The sequence below is a fragment of the Physeter macrocephalus genome, unplaced genomic scaffold (genome assembly GCF_002837175.3).
Source record: "Physeter macrocephalus isolate SW-GA unplaced genomic scaffold, ASM283717v5 random_1767, whole genome shotgun sequence".
In the NCBI taxonomy this organism is placed as follows: domain Eukaryota; kingdom Metazoa; phylum Chordata; class Mammalia; order Artiodactyla; family Physeteridae; genus Physeter; species Physeter macrocephalus.
In genome coordinates this window covers 7,428-25,000 of record NW_021146236.1, presented here as the reverse complement: position 1 = coordinate 25,000, position 17,573 = coordinate 7,428, and the positions used below count along the sequence as shown (strand labels likewise).

Below are 17,573 nucleotides of genomic sequence, written 5' to 3'. Positions count from 1 at the left end.
CCAGGTGTCCCATTTTCAAAGAACATCAGAGCTGGGAAGGTCCTCTGGGACCACCTAGTGCATCTAGTCCCTCTTTGCCTTTGCCCTCAGTTCCATTTATGGATGGGTAGACTGAGGCTGGGAGAGGGGCCGTGACTATTTCTCTCCCACAAGGTCTAGACTGGGCCCCCAACTTGACTCAGTCTGGTGCCCTGACAACTCTGGAACCAGATCATCCTCCCCAGCCAGGCCTACACTCGGCCCACTCCTATTGACCATCCCTGTACCTTTCTTCACCTTTTTTCCTATTCTTAGGAAGTTCATGGACTCTGGTCCGTCCTGGTACCCTTCTCAGGATCATTTTATCTCCTCAGCTCATTCACCAACCCCACGTCTTCTGGGTTCTGGTTTCTCCTGTTCCCTCCCCAGTGTTGAACACAGTGCTGGGCATAGATTCCAGACTGTTCCCTCAGGATGGGGCTGCATTATCAATCTGGAGGAAGTAGGATATGTCATAGGCTGCACTGTGTGGTTTTTAAACAGGGACTACTGGTTGACAGCTCTGGAGGCCTATCCCTGGAATGCAGGGCAAGGGAGCCAAACATCCCCGGGAGAAGGGCTGAACTGGAGTGGGCTTTTATTCCTGTCTTCCCCCCACCCCAGGTGGCTTGCAGAGTCAGCCCACTGGCTGTTGGCGGCAGGAAAGCTAGAGCAGGCTGAGCATGTGCTCAAGGAAGAGGTTCACATCCCTGGGAGAAAAACACAGAGATAAATACTCACCCCAGAAGTGAGGCAGCTTGAGGCCCAAGCAAGGCTGCGTCCCACCATCCAAAACCCAGACCCAGCCTGGCTTCCCACCTCCCTCCCTGCACTGCAGCCATTTTCTGCTGGGAGGTCTCCCTTCAGACAAGGGCTTCCTTCCTCTGATATGCACCCAATCCCTCCCTTTCTGAGTCTCTGGTCCTCTGTGGGAAGGGGAAGAAGGGGAAGAAGGGTGGGGAAGTTTGGTCCCCCACCGCTGAGGGCTGTGTGCTCCCTACCCCTGCTGGCTGGGCACATCCCCTTCTCCATCTCCCCAGGGGACTCCAGCTTCAAGCAAACCACTGATGTGCCCGAGGGAAAGGCAGCTCCAGCCAGCAGGCCCCTCCCCCACCCTGGCCTCAGCCCTGGAGCTACGGGCCCTAACTCGATTGTGCACCGTTAATCACAGCGTGTGCCGGCCGGTGGAGTAAACAGGCGGCCTCCGAGGTCCACTCAAACTCATCAATCCCTGCCTTGGTCAGGCCTCCTTTGCCGCTGGGGACGGCAGGAGGAGCCAAGGGGGCGGGGAAGGGGGGCCATGGAACAAGGGTCGTGTTAGACCCTGGCAGAAAGCCTGGTTGCCCCACAGTCCAGGGATATGGGTGAGGAGGAAAGGAGAGATGTGGGTACACCGACATTGACATTTGGGTGATCTTTAGGATAGGGGCAAAAGCAATGATTGCGAATCAACTGCCTAGCTCTGGGACTTACTAGCCATTTGACCTTGACAGATTACAGAACCTCTCAGTGCCTCAGTTTCCTCATCTATAAAATGGGGATAATAATTCTACCTACTTCCTCGGGTTGCTATGAAAATTAAATTAGTGAAAACATGTAAAACACTGAGAACGGTGCCCACACACAGGTGGGGCTATGTGTTTGTTAAATAAATGGGACAGCGGAATGAATGACTGGGAGAGACACCGGCTTAGCAAGTTCCGGCAATCCTCCTCCGCCTTATAAATGGCCTAAAGAGTTCTCATCTAGTTAGACTGCAAAACCTGCAAACTCTGGAGGAGTCAGGAGGGCGGAATTAGTTAACCTAACCTCTCTGGGCCTCAGTTCTCTGTCAAATGGAGACCATGACTGCGCCTATAGCATGGAGCTGTTGGGAGGATTAAATGAGAGAGTTCATGAAAGCGTTTACGAATGCGGTAGCCAGTAGCAAGCGCTGCAAGGAAGGGCAGCCAGCTCCTATTTCTTCCTAGAGCTGGATCGGCACCATCCTTTACCCACGCCTGCCAACGAAAGGCCCGCACTGCAGGCCATGAAGGATGACTATGTACTATCATTTCTCTCCCTGCGAAGGAAAATGGGAGCTCGGCACCAGGCACACGCCCGCCCCTGGCACCCCGGCCTCTCGCTGCCCCGTTCCCGGGCACGGAGCTGGGCGGGCCGCTAGGGGGCGCGGCGGGAGGTGCGGAGCGTGGTGGCTACGGCTGGAGCGTCCCGGGCAGCCGGCACCGAGGGGAGGGCCCCGAGCCGAGCCTGGCTGGTCCGCGATGCGGCAGGCGGGAAGGGTGAGAGGCGGCCCCCTGCCCACCGACGGACGTGCTGCGCCCGCGCGGGGGCCAGGCTCTCGCCGAGAGGTTGGTGGGAGAGGGAGCCGGCTTAGGCTCCACTCGCCTGGCTCCGTGCCACTCCTCGCCTTCGTGGCCTTCGAGTTTCGGTCTCCGCCTCGGCGGGGAACTCGAAGACAAAGCGTACACGCCCACGGGAGTCGGAGGGAGGGGGTGTTCCCAGGAAAAGAAGCAAATTTAGCTGGGTCGGGGGCAGGGGACCCCGAAATCGGTCTGCCTCCCCCGGTCACTCCCTGGGCGCGCGGGACTCAGCTACAGAGTCTGGGAGAAGCCTTGGGCATCCGGACCTCAGGGCCGGGATCCCGCCTGAAGTTTCCGCCCAAAGCTCCAGACGATTTCTCTCCGGCAGCCTCATGTCGTCCTAGTGCTGGGCCGGGGCCCCTATAGCATGTGGCGGCAAACGTGGGTGCCCAATGTCCACTGACCAAGCGTAGCAAAGTCGACTCTGTTAATCAGATTTTTTCGAGCTGTTTCTGGCCACAGAGGTCTGAGCGAGAAGCACGGGCCTCCACAGTGCGAGGGAAAGCGCGCCTTTCCTCCATCCGGGCCGCACGTCCACAGTGCGTCCAACCCCTAGGCGGCAGCAGGTGACCTGGACTCCGAGGTCCTGTCCTCAGAGGCAGGAGAAAGAATGCTAACCGGCGCCCTGTGGGAACACAGTTCCTCCCCGCGGCCCAGTCCGGCCGGGATCCAGAGATTCGTCCAGGATGCTTTGCCTCGGTTCTCAGCAATCACCCCCGCCGTCCGACCCCCGCCGTCCGACCCCCGCCGTCCTCTTAACTCAGCCATACCCGCCAAAAGGACTAGGCAGCGCCCCGCAGGTTCAGGCCGCGCGAGGGGCCCCTCTCCGGGCCGCCCGAACCCGTCCTTTCTTCGGAAGCTGACCTCGAGGCTTCGGGGCTGGTGGAGCGGGGCTCCTGAGGGCTCTCCACGTGCCCCGAGGCTCCCAGCACAGAGCCCGGCCGGGGAGGTGAAGCGCCCGGGAGGTGAAGGGGAGACTGTTTCTAAGAGGCTTAACTTCGGAACTAGACTCAGAAAACCCCGATTTCCTGTCCAAGATGATGCCTTTGTTGTGGCCACTTTCGTCCCAGCCTTCGGGCAGCAGGGACTGCGGGGGTCCCTTTCTAGGCCTGCTCTATCCGCAGCCCCGCCCTGCATTTTAGTTTCTCCTTTTAAATCTGGGAATTAGTCCCTCCCGGAATCCCCGCCATCGGGAAGGTGAGACCGAGGGGGTAACGAGCCTGAGGGCCTAAAGCAATGGGGGCTGGGAGGTGGGGGGCGGGATGGGGGCGGATCAAGGAAGGGTGCCCTGAGGACGACCGGCGGCCTCCCTCCTGGGGTCGGAATGGAGGTGACTTCCCACCGCGGGTGAGACCACCAACCCAGGCCCGTTCCGGAGGGCACTGAGGACCAGCCAGCTCAGCTTCGTAGGTCTGGTGGGGGCCAAGAGGATAGCCCACTCCCGCCTCCTTCTCCCAGAACCGAGGAAGCAGCACTGAGAAGCGGCAAGTTTATCTGGGTTTGAGGTCCTAAAGTGAGTTCAAGCCGAGGGTGAGCGTTAAACCGAGGGGCTGCGAGCGCGCAGCACGAGCGCGCTCACTTCCTTCCCCCACCCCCGCGCGGCATTCAGACGGGATCCCCGACCTTTTCAAAATGCTGTCACAGGTTTCTGGCATCCCTGAAACTGCAGCCTCCACGCTCCCACCCCGACCCCCAGTCCCAGGATGCCCCCAGGCACACTGACCGCACCCCACACGAAACCCCCGGGGGGTGCGCGCCGCTTACACATCTACTCATCTGTAAAATGGGAATAATAATAGAACCTCCCTCAGAGAGCTGTTGTGAGAAACAAGCTAGTTAATGAATTAAGAGCCCTTAGCAGCGCCTGGCACGTAGTAAGTGCTCAATACGAGTTATAAATAACGATGATAATGGTTTTCACTTGTAGCAAACGCCAGTGCCAAGTTTAACCTGCAACTAATGATCCAAGAGCGCTGTCAGGAAAGTAGTTCTAGGTGCCGTCACTGATAAAACAATCGTAGAGAGGGGCACCAACTTGCTCTGCGCCGTTCCACTGGGAAGAGGCAAACCTGGATTCGCACCCAAGGCAGCTTCTCCCTTCCCCAACGTGAGGAAGCTGAGACAGGGGCCCAGCCACGCGGGGCGACCCCGTGCTCCCTCGGTGGCCTGGAGGAGTGACCCCTCCGCCCAGCGACCAAAACCAGCAGCCGACAGGAGCCGATGCCCAGGGGTCCCGTACCAACCGGGGTCCCACGCGGCCGGAGAGAAAAGAGAACTGGCTGGGGTCAGGCCGGGCCGCGCGAGGGCGGCTGGGGGGCGCGCGGGGGCGCGGCTGGACCCCCACGTGCGCCGCCTGCCGCTGCTTAGCCGAGCCCTTTGTCGGGAGCAGCCGCGTTCGTGCAGCACTCGGTGGCTTAAAATAAAGACAATGTTCCCAGCCTCCCTGCGGCTAAATCCGGCGCGGGTGCGGGGGCGGTGAGAGAGCCGGGTGGGAGAGCTTCTCCCGGCCCTACCTCCCTTCTCCCTTCCTGCCTCAGTTTCCCCATCTGGTAAGAGGACCTAGCCAAGCCTGGGCCTAGAACAGCCGTGCGATCGGGGGTGGGGCGGGGGGCGTCATCCCCCTGCCTCCGCGGCTGCGCGGACTTAAGACGCAGAAGACCTCTTGGGACAAGAGGGGCGCTCAGGAGGAGGCAAGGGAAAGCTGGACACCCTCCTCTCCCGCCTACAAAATAAGTGTTTTTATTTCTAAAGGGACGTGTGCAGAGGCGGTGGGAGAAGAGAAGGGAGACCAAGGAGACTGGGGGGAGGGGGCAAGGAGAGAGCCTGATTCAGACTCGGAAATGGATGTTGAGCGTGGAGGCCTAACACCCACACACTCAGCCACGTGTACGCGCACAAGTGCACGCAGCCCCACGGCGCGCACAAGCCACCCACACACTCAGCCACGTGTACGCGCACAAGTGCACGCAGCCCCACGGCGCGCACAAGCCGCAGCCGCACGCCGAGCACCACCCCGCAGGGGCAGCGAGGGTTCGCGCCCTCGGGCAGGGACTGGTCGAGCTCTGACCCACCCCTGGCCCGCCAGCTGACTCCGGGGTGGGAGGGCGTTGCTCCGATTCCTCTCCAAGCGGCAGCGTCTCCTGGACTTCAGAAGGGAGGGGTACTGGGCGCTTGCTCTAGCCTCAGCTGGCTTCGAGAAGCAGAGATGCCCCCACATGTACCTGCCACGTGTGCCCACCACTGGCATGATGGCTGCTGGCCACGCCCCAGGGACTCCAGTTTCTGCTCCACCGGACTCCCTTGGCAACTGGGCTCCAGCCTGAGGAAGCCCCAGGTTACCCTCAGGCATCAAGATTGAGAGGGGGTGCTGGGTGGGGGGAAGGGCAGGGGGCAAGTGGTGGGGCAGGTCCCAACCGCCGGACCCACTCCAGAGCCGTGGGCTCAGAGCCAGGGACCTGAGCGCAGACACTTGCCAACCACGTTTTAAACACGCCTCTGCTCTTCGGTTTTCTCATCTACATAGTGGGGATAACAGTTGATCCTGGTCCTTCCTACCTTCCATCCCAGGGCTTCAGCATGGCCCAGTGAAGCAAAGGCCCAGCAGCCCAGCGGCAGCCTCCCCACGTCTGCTCCACGGTCAGCTCCCCAGGAGGTCTCAAGGGCCAGGTGAGGGGGGGGGGGCAGGACCCAGGTCTCTCTAGCTGAAGGCCCCCAGGGGTTCCATCTCTGAGGAAACAACACAGAAATCCAAACCGGCCTGGGGGAGAGGGGTGCTGGCCAAGCAGTTGGGCGAAGGGATGTGGAGAGGAAGGGCAGGCTCCTCACTTCCCAGGTGCACACCTGTGAGCCCCGAGTGGGAGTCAGGGGAGACAAAGTTTGACAAGCTGGGAGGAGAGCTGTCTGTCTGCCTGTCTGTCTGTCTTCCAAGTGGAAGCTGGGGGTGGAACAGGCAGGGTGGTAGAGGCTGCCTCCCTTGTCAGAATTAGCAAGTTCCCCAGTTGGGCAACACTCAGACACACACCGAATACAGACACACACACGTCCTGGCTCCAGACCCACAGGGCGACACCTGCATTTACACCGGCTGCGTGGTGACATGTGACTCGGGGACACACATGTGCGGGGCACTCAGCAACGCGTGGAGCAGGCATACGGCCCCCCGCCCGTCCCCGCAAACCAGACACCCGTGTGCCCTCACACCCAGCTGCGTGGCAGGGACAGAAAACAGCGCACCGCCCAGCACGCGGGCTCATCCGTTCGGCCCCCGGGCGGGTGAGCCAGCCCTCTGGGTCTGTTCCAAGTTGGAGCCTCTCACGTGAGGCCCAATGTGTCATTTCCAAACAGAAGGAATCTAGCTCCTTCGCAGTAGGGAGGAAGAGCAGGGTGTGGGGCTGGGTGGGTGGGCGCGTGGGCATGTGCAGGGGGCAGGGCGTACGTGGAGGGAAACAGGCATGTGAATGCTGGGGTGTGTATGGTGGGGCACGGTGCACGCGGGTTGGGGTCTCTAAGATTGGGTGGGGGAAGGAGCCCGGGAAACAGTGTGCCTTTGTGAGGGTGTACGTGTGTGTGTGTGTGTGTGTGTGTGTGTGTGTGTGTGTGTGTGTGTGCGCCGCCGAGTCTGTGTGCATTGGGTGTGGGTGTTTGTCTCCCTGTATCTGCCTTCTCTCCCATTCTGGACTTTTAGCCTTCCTGGGCTCATCTTCCTCATGTCCTACACCCTCCCTCTCAGGACTCGTCTCTGTGTATCAGTGTGTCTTTGTGTGGGTGTACGTGTGTGTGTGTGTGTGTGTGTGTGTGTGTGTGTGTGTGTGTGTGTGTGCGCGCCGCCGAGTCTGTGTGCATTGGGTGTGGGTGTTTGTCTCCCTGTATCTGCCTTCTCTCCCATTCTGGACTTTTAGCCTTCCTGGGCTCATCTTCCTCATGTCCTACACCCTCCCTCTCAGGACTCGAATTTGGTGCCCTAGTGGAGAAGGGGGCCACGCTCCAGGACCCAGTCCAACCCCGGACGCTGCCTGAGGCTCCCCTCCAGCTCCCCCTCCCTTCCTTTCCTCTTTTTTCTCCCTCCCTCTCTTTCTCTTCCTCCCTCCCCCCCACCCAGGCTGGCGTGCCAGGGGGTGGGACATGCCAATCACTAGCTGTGCCTCTCCGGCTGCCAGCACAGGGCGCAGCTCCCCCCAGGAGCCAGGTGTTTGGGTCCCTGGAGACACCGTCGGCCCCCGGAGAGGCAGTGGAGCTGAGAAACCTTCAGACCTCTCTCCAGCCCCATGGTGAGTACATTTGGGAGGGGCTCTACCGAGGTGGGGGCAGGAGAAGCAGGGTCCTTGAGCAAGGCAGGGACCAGAACCAGAAGGAAATGAGGATAGACCCCAGACAGAGGAGGGGGCCAGGGAGGGCTCTAGAGGCCAAGGGGGCTCTGTAGCTTTGTGGACACTGGCTGCTCCAAGTACCCCATCTCCTGGCTTCGAGTGGATACACCTAATGTTTTTCTGGGATTCAGCTGGGAAAGGAGATGGAAACCCCCTTAGGAAACTGGACCTGGAGCCCAGAAGGGATTAGGTTGCCACATAGCAGGCAGAGTCCCCAAATCCCAGGGACAGAGTGGGGAGGGCAGGGGGCCAGGGGGTAGCCCTTGCCACCAGGATCCTGTGGGAGGTTGACCCCCCCCAAACTGGGGTGCCAGTCCCAGAACCTCCTCCTCTCCTCCCTCAGGGAACCCTGAATCCCACCACCCCCATCCACCTTCAACCCCTCCAAGATGGACTGAACCAGGCTGCTGGCCCGATGGACAAGCAGGATACCAAGGTGGGTGCCGGGCCAGAAGCCAGCAGGAGAGCAGGTCAAGAGCTCCCGGGCTCTTGGGGGATATGGGCACATGGATGGCCGTGCCAGCCAGGGAACATGGTCCCGATGTGTGCAGCTACCCAGAGGGCCCTCCCTATGTCCATAGCACCTTGGGCTCCCGCAGGGCAGGTCTCAACCCTAAGTCCAGGTAATGCATAGTTACTAATGGGCGCCCATGCCAGGTACCCATCCTAGGACCCCCAGAGCACAATGTGGGGATGGGCTGGAGGCCAGGAGCTCTGATTCTTGCAGAGTGCCAGCTCCTGAACTGGCAGCTGGGGAGGGGTTGGGGGGCATTCATTGGGTCACTCAGACAAATGCTGCCTGGCGGTTATCAGTGCCAGTGGACAGGGGTTCGCTGCTTCCCACAAAACATACCTGCGGGCTGAGCCAGGGCCTCCTGCCCAACTGGGCGGAAGCAGCCGGACGGTCTCCTGCCCCTGAGAAATCAGCTGCTCACTGAGCTGTCAGGTACGAGTTAGTTCTCTGCCCCTTGACCTCAGCCACTAGGCAAGCCATGATCGCCACCACATTACAGAAGGCAGGGGAGGAAATGACGAAATGGGGCTGCAGAAGATGTGACCCTTGGCTCTTCGGCTGGGGCCTGGAGGTCTGAGAACTAGATTCCCAAGTGCAAAGAGGAGTCAGAGTGTCAAGAAGGGAGTAGGTAGAGGTCATGTCAGACTAAAAAGGAGCCTCCCCATTGTACAGATGGAGAGACTGAGGCTGAGGAAGGGGAAGGGACATGCTCATGGTCACAGAAGGGATATTTAGGGATGCAGCTGGGGCTTGGACCCCATTCTCCTCACCCTCAGCACAGCGCTGAACTCCTACCTCCCTGAGCAGGATGTCAGGGTGGGGGAAGCAGCGAGCTCTGTGAACAGGAGCTTGGGCTCCTGGGCGGGCGGGGGAGAGGTGGGTGAATATCTCCCTAGGTTTCCGTTCCGCTGTGATGCCATGGTGATGCCTAGAAAGATGGAGGAGGGAGGGAGGGAGGGAGAGACAAGAAAGGAAATGGGGAGGGGAGCGCAAGGAGTGAAGAGCAGGGGGCATGCGGAGTGTAGAACGAGGGGCAGGGCACTTCTGATGCCACCTGGCAGAGTGAAGTGTAGGGCCCAGCCTGCTAACTGCCAGGCTCTGACATGGTCTGGCTATAGTTGGGCAACTGGTTAAGGTCCATCAACAGTGAGAGTATGTGGCACTGATCGTAAGGCTGACACTCCTCCTCTGGTTCAGCCGTGCGTTTATGAAAATTTAACTGATGGCTGCTGCCCTCCACAGGGCTAGTTGGCACTCCCAGTGGTGACTGTTGAGCCTGAAAAGGTGATAAATTGTATCAGTTCACCCCTTCCTTTCCAAGGCCAGACATCAGAGGTGGCAGTGTTATGCACCTTTAATGGTGCTACCTTCAGAGAAAAATTAACCCCCGGGGAGAGAGCCACCTCTGACAGGCTGGCTTCTGGGTTAAGGCCCCAGCAGAAGGGACGGGTCAGGAGGCCTGGCCAGAGAAGCGCCCTCGATGCACTTGTGAGGTCCCAGGTGCCCAGCCCCACAGCCCTCACCTCGTACCTCCTTCTCCCCAATATCGTCCGCTCTCTCCAGCCAGGGTTCTGCCGACTTCCACGTCCAGAATCACAAGATGGCTTCACTGCCCCCTCCTGAATCTCTCCCCCAGCACCCCCTCATTCTCTGCCTCCCCTTCTGCTCTCCTTGGCCAGTGGTAAGGTTCAGGAAGCCCTCTCCCCAGCAATCTCTCCCTTCCCCCTTCCTCTCACCAACCAGATGCCCGGCCCCCGGGGATTGGTCCAGGACGCTGGCGGTCAACAATCTGGCCTGCTCTGCTAGAGGCTCTGACCTCATCCCTTAACTCTTTGAGCCCAGGCTGATGTTTGCCTCCCCAACGCTGACAGGCGCCATCCCACGCCCGTGCCTGTCCTGTTACCTCACTCGACTTCCCTGCAGCGGGTGAGGCAGGGTTTCCTTGGTCCATTTTACAGATGAGGATGTTCTTGGGTATTTTGCTCTCAAGCCAGGTAGGGCCTCACCGAGGGGACGGGGAGCTGGCAGGTGAAGGGATGCAGGAACTGGACAGAGCAGAGAGACCACACTCTGGAGCCAGTTCAAACTGCCATCCCCTCACCCCCGCCACTGCAGGCTCACCCGCCCGCCTGAAGTCCTGAAGTCAATCAGGAGGATTCCGTGTACACATTCATGGATTTATTCCACAGATGTTTACTGAGCAACTGATGTGTGCCAGGCAAAGAGCTACAGCTGGACCACCCCCTTCCCATAGCACTGTGATCATACATCACCCAGAGAGATGACAGACACTGTCACACACATACACACACACAGGCCAGATTCTAAAGGAAGGACTGATTCCTCCCTGTTGACTGATTCAAACTAGGGTTTGGCCAATCGAGCTAGTCAAAGTGGGCAAGGAGGCCATTGAGCACCCCCCGATCCCCACAGCAGTTTAGAGTAGGGGCCCAAGAGGTTAGCCCCAGAGGCAGACTACCTGGGTCCAAATTCTGACCGCATCACTGATGAGCTGTCAGGTCCTTAAGATCTGAAAGCCTCATTGCCCCTTTTGCAAACTGAAGATAATAGAACCTACTTCCCAAGGGTTTGTAACAGGTCAATTAAATCATGTATGTAATGCTTAGAGCCATGTCTGGTTATAGTAAGCAGTCTGTAAATATTAGTTGCTGTGATAATATTAATAATATTATTAAAAACCCATCCTCACAAAGACTCACCCTCATCGTTTCTTATTCGCACTCAGCAAGGCACACACCCTCACATACAAACACTCATCCTACGGGAGGGTGACCAGGTCGGGACAATGACTTGCCCAAGGTCACACAGCAAGACAAGAGCAGAGAGGGGCTTGAAGCAGAGGCAGTGCAAGGACTTCCTTGAGGAGTCTCCCCACCCCAGGCCCTGCAATCCTCATTTACCAACTCCCCCAACCCCATGGATGTTTTCACAGAATATGCTGTGCAAATACAGCTTCCAGCCCCCCGCTTTCAACCGGACGGCTAACCCTAAGCCCCTCCTTCGTAGAAACTCTGGAGCTGCGGCTGAACCCTGGCACCCTGACTTTCAGCCCAGAGCTCGTCCCCGCAGGGAAATCAGCCACAATCACTGGAAGCCATGTTCCTTCTCAGCCATCAACTCGCTGACCCTTCAGTAGCCTTGAAGAGGCAGAGGATTGCCCCCAATAAGGAGTTAAGGAGACTCGCCCAAGGTCACACAGCAAGGACCAGAGCAGGAACCTTCTCTGGAGCAAATTACTGTCCAAGAGGGGTTTGGGGGAGGACCCCCACTTCTGACGGTGGAGGAAGGGCAGAGTCATTGACAGCCCTGTTCTTGGGCTGAATCCCAGGGGCTCAGAAGGTCCAGGGGGTGGCAAGAACGAGGGTCCAGTTCCCCAGAACTTCTGCCCTTCTCCTTCCCCGAGCTGTCCCCGATGGGGGCCCATAGGTGGGGCAGAGAGGGTCCACCAAGCGGAAAGAGCGCAGGCATTGGAGCCTGCAGGTCCCGGGCTGAGGGAAGCTAAGTGAGCCTTCAGCCTCTGCAGCCTCACCTCTGGGGCGTGGTCCATGTCACAGATGAGGGTATTCTTGGCTATTTTACAAGCTATTTTGAGATCTTGGTGCTCTCGAGCCATCTTGAGATCTTGGTTTCAGGAGCCTGTAAAATCTCCCCAGATGTCAGCCTGGTCCAACTCCTCCACTGTACAACTGAGCGGTCTGAGGACCAGAGAGGGGCTGTGCCTGGGGTCTGGAGGGGAAGGGGCAGGTGAGAGCTCGCTGGGCAGTGGCTCGGGATGAGGAGACGGAAATAAGAACAGAGGCCTCTGACTGAGTGTCATTTCAGTGCCAGGCACTTCGGATACTATTATCCCCATCAGCTCAGGGATGCAGGGCTGCAGGGAAGGAAAGGTTAAGTCATTGCCGATGATCACACGGCCAAGAAGGGGACAGCTTGGAGAGATTCAAACCTAGGGCTGTGGTCCGCAATGCAGGAATTAGGGTGAGGCAAGTGAGGTACTCGCCTTGGGGCAAAATTTCAAGGTGGGGGGCTCACAGAAATACCTCACTAGTCAAGATAAATAATATGGTAATGTAATATTTTTAAAAATCAAATAGCAAACTGCAGCCCACAGGCGGTCTGCTTTTGTAAATCAAGTTTTGTCAGAACCAGGGCCAGGACTAGCGCGAGGCATGGGTGATAGGGGTGTTTGTGCAAGTGCGGGGTTGGATCCTGTCTCGGTTTAAAATTGTGTTCATGATGGAGGTTTTGCATTGATTTCTATGCTTTAGATATTGCATTAAAATGTTATTTTCTTGATTGACTGAGTTTGGGGCATCTCCTTAAATTTTGCACCCAAGGCAAGTGCCTCACTCCCCCCGCCCTAGTCCCAGCCCTGCTGTGGCGTAAGGACCAAGTACAATGGCAGAACGCTTGGCCGCAACGTGCCCAGACGGACGAGAGGCCCCTACAGCTGTGGAGGGTACAGCCTCTCACGCCCTGAAGCTCCTCTTCTGACCCAGCCTTTGCACGTCTTGGCCCAGGGAGCCGCTGGGGGCTACAGGGCTGCTCCAGGGCACCCAGGGGTTGGAGGGTGAGGCAGCACCCCGTCTAGGAGTCGGGAGACCTTGAGCTACACAATGCCGTCTTCCCTTTTTTCTCTGGGCCTCAGTTGCTCGATTTCTGCAATGGGCACAAACAGCACTGAGTCCAGAAGCTCAAAGGGACAAGAGTTGTTCAGGGTCACCTTGTCAAGGGTGGTTTCCACCAGCGGCCTCACGGGGAGAAGCCCCAGCGCCCGCAGTCTGATCGCAGCCTCCCGCCCAGCGCCTGACCTTGGTTAAGGGAGGAGGATGCAACAAAACTCAGTGAGCAAGATAAATCATATTTTAATGTAATATTTCTTAGTTCAAATTGGCAAACTATGGCCCCCAGGCCGACCATCAGTTTTTATAAATAAAGTTTCATTGGAACCTGCTGCTTGGGCTCCAGTCCTGGTTCCTACCTTAGCTGTGTGATCTTGAGCATATTCTCGTGCTTTTCTCAGCCTCAGTTTCTTCAGCTGTAAGACGGAGAGAAAAACAACCCCTAGGTCATAGCTTCCCCATTACGGTTAAGTGAGATAGGGCACATAAGTACTCTGAGCAGCGACTGGCCCTCAGGGACGCTAAATAACAGCAGTGACCGTTATTATTGCTTGCTGTTGTCCCAGTATTCGAATTTCTTTTTTGCTTTTGGCTGTGCCACTCAGCACGCGGGATCTTCGTTCCCCGACCGGGGATCGAACCCAGGCCCCCTGCAGTGGAAGTTCAGAGCCCTAACCACTGGACCGCCAGGGAATTCCCCATAGTATTAGACATTTTTAATCAAAGAAGCAGACACTTCTAGGCAGGAGGGAGCCCTCGTTACTACCCGTGCTAAGAGTCAATGGGAACTTAGTGCTTACCATGGACCAGGGCTGTTCTAAGTACTTTATGTCTATCGACTCTTTAAGCCTCGCAATAATTCCTCGATGTATTAGCTAGGGACTAACATTATCCCCGTTTGTCAGTTGAGGAAACCGAGGCACATAGCAGTTACATCGCTAGCGGAGACCACACACCCAGTACGTGGTGTAGCCTGGATTCAAATGCGGACAGTCTGACTCCAGAGTCCGGGTCCTTCAACCGGGATGTCACCCGTGCCCCCTCACGTGCAAATTGTCCCAGACACACAAGCACTGACAGCCACAGCTTTTCTTGCTTGTTCTGTCACACTCTGAACTCATGCCGTCACACACGCTGACGGTACACCCCAAGCCACACACCACCGAGGCATCCATCATGCAGCGACCCCCTCACAGACTCTAGTCTCTCTGTCGCAGACCAGGTCCCAAGAAACACCAGGGCTTGCTGGGTCCCTGCCCAACGTCTGTCCCTTGGAATTCTTCCAACAATACAGTCCCTGAAGCCACAGCTGCAGGCAGGAGGAGACCCCAATCTCTTCAACAAACAGAAGGATGCCTGAAGCCCAGAACAGGAAGGAAGCAGCCAAAACATACAGCAGCAAGGCCGTGGCTGAGCGGTGGAGGCCTCTGCCTGGCCAGTAGTCATTAAGAGCTGTGGCTTTTCTCTCTTCCCACCCTTAGTGCCTGAGCTGGACTCCAGCTTCAGGAAAAGTCTGGGGCATCTTCTGGTTCCCCTTGCTGCCCTGCCCCCAGACCCCCCGCTTATCTGGGAGCTGCGGCCCTCGCCCCTGCTGCCTGCTTTTACTCCAGATTGTCAACCACCGGCAAGCGTCTGGGCCCAGCACAACGTCCCCTGCTGCCCTCACAGAGGGTCCGATCCAGCCCCAAACCGCGCACAAGCACGCACACGCAGGCGCACACACACAGCACCCCTCTGCTCCCGTCTCTTTCCCCTGTCTTCTCTGGAGCCCTCCCCTGCCTTCCCATCTCTCCTTATTTGGTGGAAGAATCCCACCGGATCTCCACGTGCTCCGAGAGTGAGCGAGGGAAGTGGGCTCTGATCGCACTCACCAGCTGTGTCGCCACGGCCAGGTCTTGGAGCTGCTCGGAGCCACGGTTGCCTCCGTGAAATGGGGACCGTAAGAGACCTTCCTCCTACAAATGTTCAACAATTGAATTAGGTAATTCACTTTAAGTGCTTAGCACTGTTTCTGGCATGTAGTAACTACTCAGTAAAGGAGAGCTTTAATAAAGTTGAGTGAAATGCTTTGAAAATTTGGCAGTCCCGTATGCAAAGCGAGTCTCCCCACTCCTGCCACATGAGCAAGACAGGCATTAGTAGCAGTTTCCCGATGAGAAAATTGAGGCTCGGAGTCTGAATGGCGAAGGGGGAACGAGGACTCAGGTCTCTGGCTGCCAAAGCCCTCCCCCTCCCCCTGCGCTGCTGGTAAATCCATTCAAGGCTGGGAAAGTGCATTATACGTGACCGGGTGTGGGCACCAGTAAGGGGGGTGTGACGCTGTCTGGCCTGCAGCTCTGAGAGGGCAGAGGCTTTGCTCCCGGCACCTTCCACTCTGGACTCTGGGAGACGTCCAGCAGCCCAACCCAAGCCCGCGTCCTCTCTTTTCAGGTGATGACTGCCCCCAAGGAAGGCCTGTACTGTGACTAGAGGAAGGGGCTGCCCCCCCATCGACCCCGCCCAGCCACCATGAATACCTCAGCGCCACCCGCCGTCAGCCCCAACATCACCGTCCTGGCACCGGGGAAGGGTCCCTGGCAAGTGGCCTTCATCGGGATCACCACGGGCCTCCTGTCACTGGCCACGGTGACGGGCAACCTGCTGGTACTCATCTCCTTCAAGGTCAACACGGAGCTCAAGACGGTCAACAACTACTTCCTGCTGAGCCTGGCCTGTGCCGACCTCATCATTGGCACCTTCTCCATGAACCTCTACACCACGTATCTGCTCATGGGCCACTGGGCTCTGGGCACGCTGGCCTGCGACCTCTGGCTGGCCCTGGACTACGTGGCCAGCAACGCCTCGGTCATGAACCTGCTGCTCATCAGCTTTGACCGCTACTTCTCCGTGACCCGGCCCCTGAGCTACCGCGCCAAGCGCACACCCCGCCGGGCGGCCCTGATGATCGGCCTGGCCTGGCTGGTTTCTTTCGTCCTCTGGGCCCCAGCCATCCTCTTCTGGCAGTACCTGGTAGGGGAGCGGACGGTGCTGGCCGGGCAGTGCTACATCCAGTTCCTCTCCCAGCCCATCATCACCTTTGGCACAGCCATGGCTGCCTTCTACCTCCCTGTCACGGTCATGTGCACGCTCTACTGGCGCATCTACCGGGAGACAGAGAACCGGGCCCGGGAGCTGGCGGCCCTGCAGGGCTCCGAGACGCCGGGGAAGGGGGGCGGCAGCAGCAGCAGCTCAGAGAGGTCCCAGCCAGGGGCTGAGGGCTCCCCGGAGACCCCCCCAGGGCGCTGCTGCCGCTGCTGCCGGGCCCCCCGGCTCCTCCAGGCCTACAGCTGGAAGGAGGAGGAGGAGGAGGAGGAAGGCTCCATGGAGTCCCTCACGTCCTCGGAGGGTGAGGAGCCCGGCTCGGAGGTGGTGATCAAGATGCCCATGGTGGACCCCGAGGCGCAGGCCCCCGCCAAGCAGCCGCCCCGGAGCTCCCCGAACACGGTCAAGAGGCCGACCCGGAAGGGGCGTGAGCGGGCGGGCAAGGGCCAGAGGCCCCGTGGGAAGGAACAGCTGGCCAAGCGGAAGACCTTCTCGCTGGTCAAGGAGAAGAAGGCGGCTCGGACCCTCAGCGCCATCCTGCTGGCCTTCATCCTCACCTGGACGCCGTACAACATCATGGTGCTGGTGTCCACCTTCTGCAAGGACTGCGTTCCCGAGACCCTGTGGGAGCTGGGCTACTGGCTGTGCTATGTCAACAGCACCATCAACCCCATGTGCTATGCGCTCTGCAACAAAGCCTTCCGGGACACCTTCCGCCTGTTGCTGCTCTGCCGCTGGGACAAGCGGCGCTGGCGCAAGATCCCCAAGCGCCCCGGCTCTGTGCGCCGCACCCCCTCCCGCCAGTGCTGACGGCCCCTCGCCGGCGTCCCTCCACCCCAGGCCCCGGTGGAAAGCGGGCAGGCGCTGTGACCTCAGACCCAGGGCCCTGCTCAGGCCCCGCCAGCCTCCCCAGGCCCCTAGGTCACCTTCCTGCACAGCCCAGGGAGACCCTGCCAACACTCCAAAATTTTGCTGTTCCCAGGCAGGGAGGGGCCCCCGGGGAACTGGTTTTTCTGTTCCCTGCTGGGTGGGAATGGGCCCTTCACCAGGAAGAAGGCCCAGGAGGAGGATCCGGGCTTTGGCTTCCCTGTTTGTGTTTAGACAGGGCCAGCAGGACGGCCAGGAGAAAGGAGGTTTAACCGTGCAGTCAGCCTTGGCCCAGGGGCTGGCCTGGATTGAGTGGGAGGCGGCACCCCCTGCCAGCAGGGAACTGACACCAACCGCTGAGACAGAAGCCTGGCTCAAAGGGAGCATCCCCCGCCCTCCCCGGGGACCCCCGCCCTCCCCAGGTGCAGCCCACTCTGCTGGGCCCTAGGCACACTCTCCGGGATTATCCAGCCTCCCGACACGTGTCCCCAGGTGGGTCACCCCCAAGGCAAATGTCCAAGCGTCAGCAGGACAATGACACCAGGGAGGACCAGCATGGTTAGTCACCCCGTCCAAGCCCCGAGGCAGCAGCAGGGCCAGGCGCCAGGTGTCCCAGCCGTCCCACTATGTCATTTCCCTGGGAGTGAGGGGCAGGGGTGCCTGCTGTCCAGCCCCACACCTATACCCCCTGCCCCAGAGAAACCCTCAGGCCCTCCCTCCC

The 17,573-nt window shown here is 59.0% G+C and overlaps 1 protein-coding gene across 1 annotated transcript; it reads left to right on the top strand.

Annotated features, from left to right (window-relative positions):
* The first annotated feature begins 15,412 nt into the window (after window positions 1–15,412).
* Window positions 15,413–16,795, top strand: CHRM1 (cholinergic receptor muscarinic 1). The gene has a single exon (XM_007109986.3). The coding sequence runs from the start codon at window positions 15,413–15,415 to the stop codon at window positions 16,793–16,795; it is 1,383 nt and encodes a 460-aa protein (XP_007110048.1).
* Window positions 16,796–17,573: the final 778 nt, after the last annotated feature.

Excerpts from the sequence above, each read along its gene's own strand:
- CHRM1 (XM_007109986.3), top strand. The coding sequence starts at position 15,413 with ATGAATACCTCAGCGCCACCCGCCGTCAGCCCCAACATCACCGTCCTG.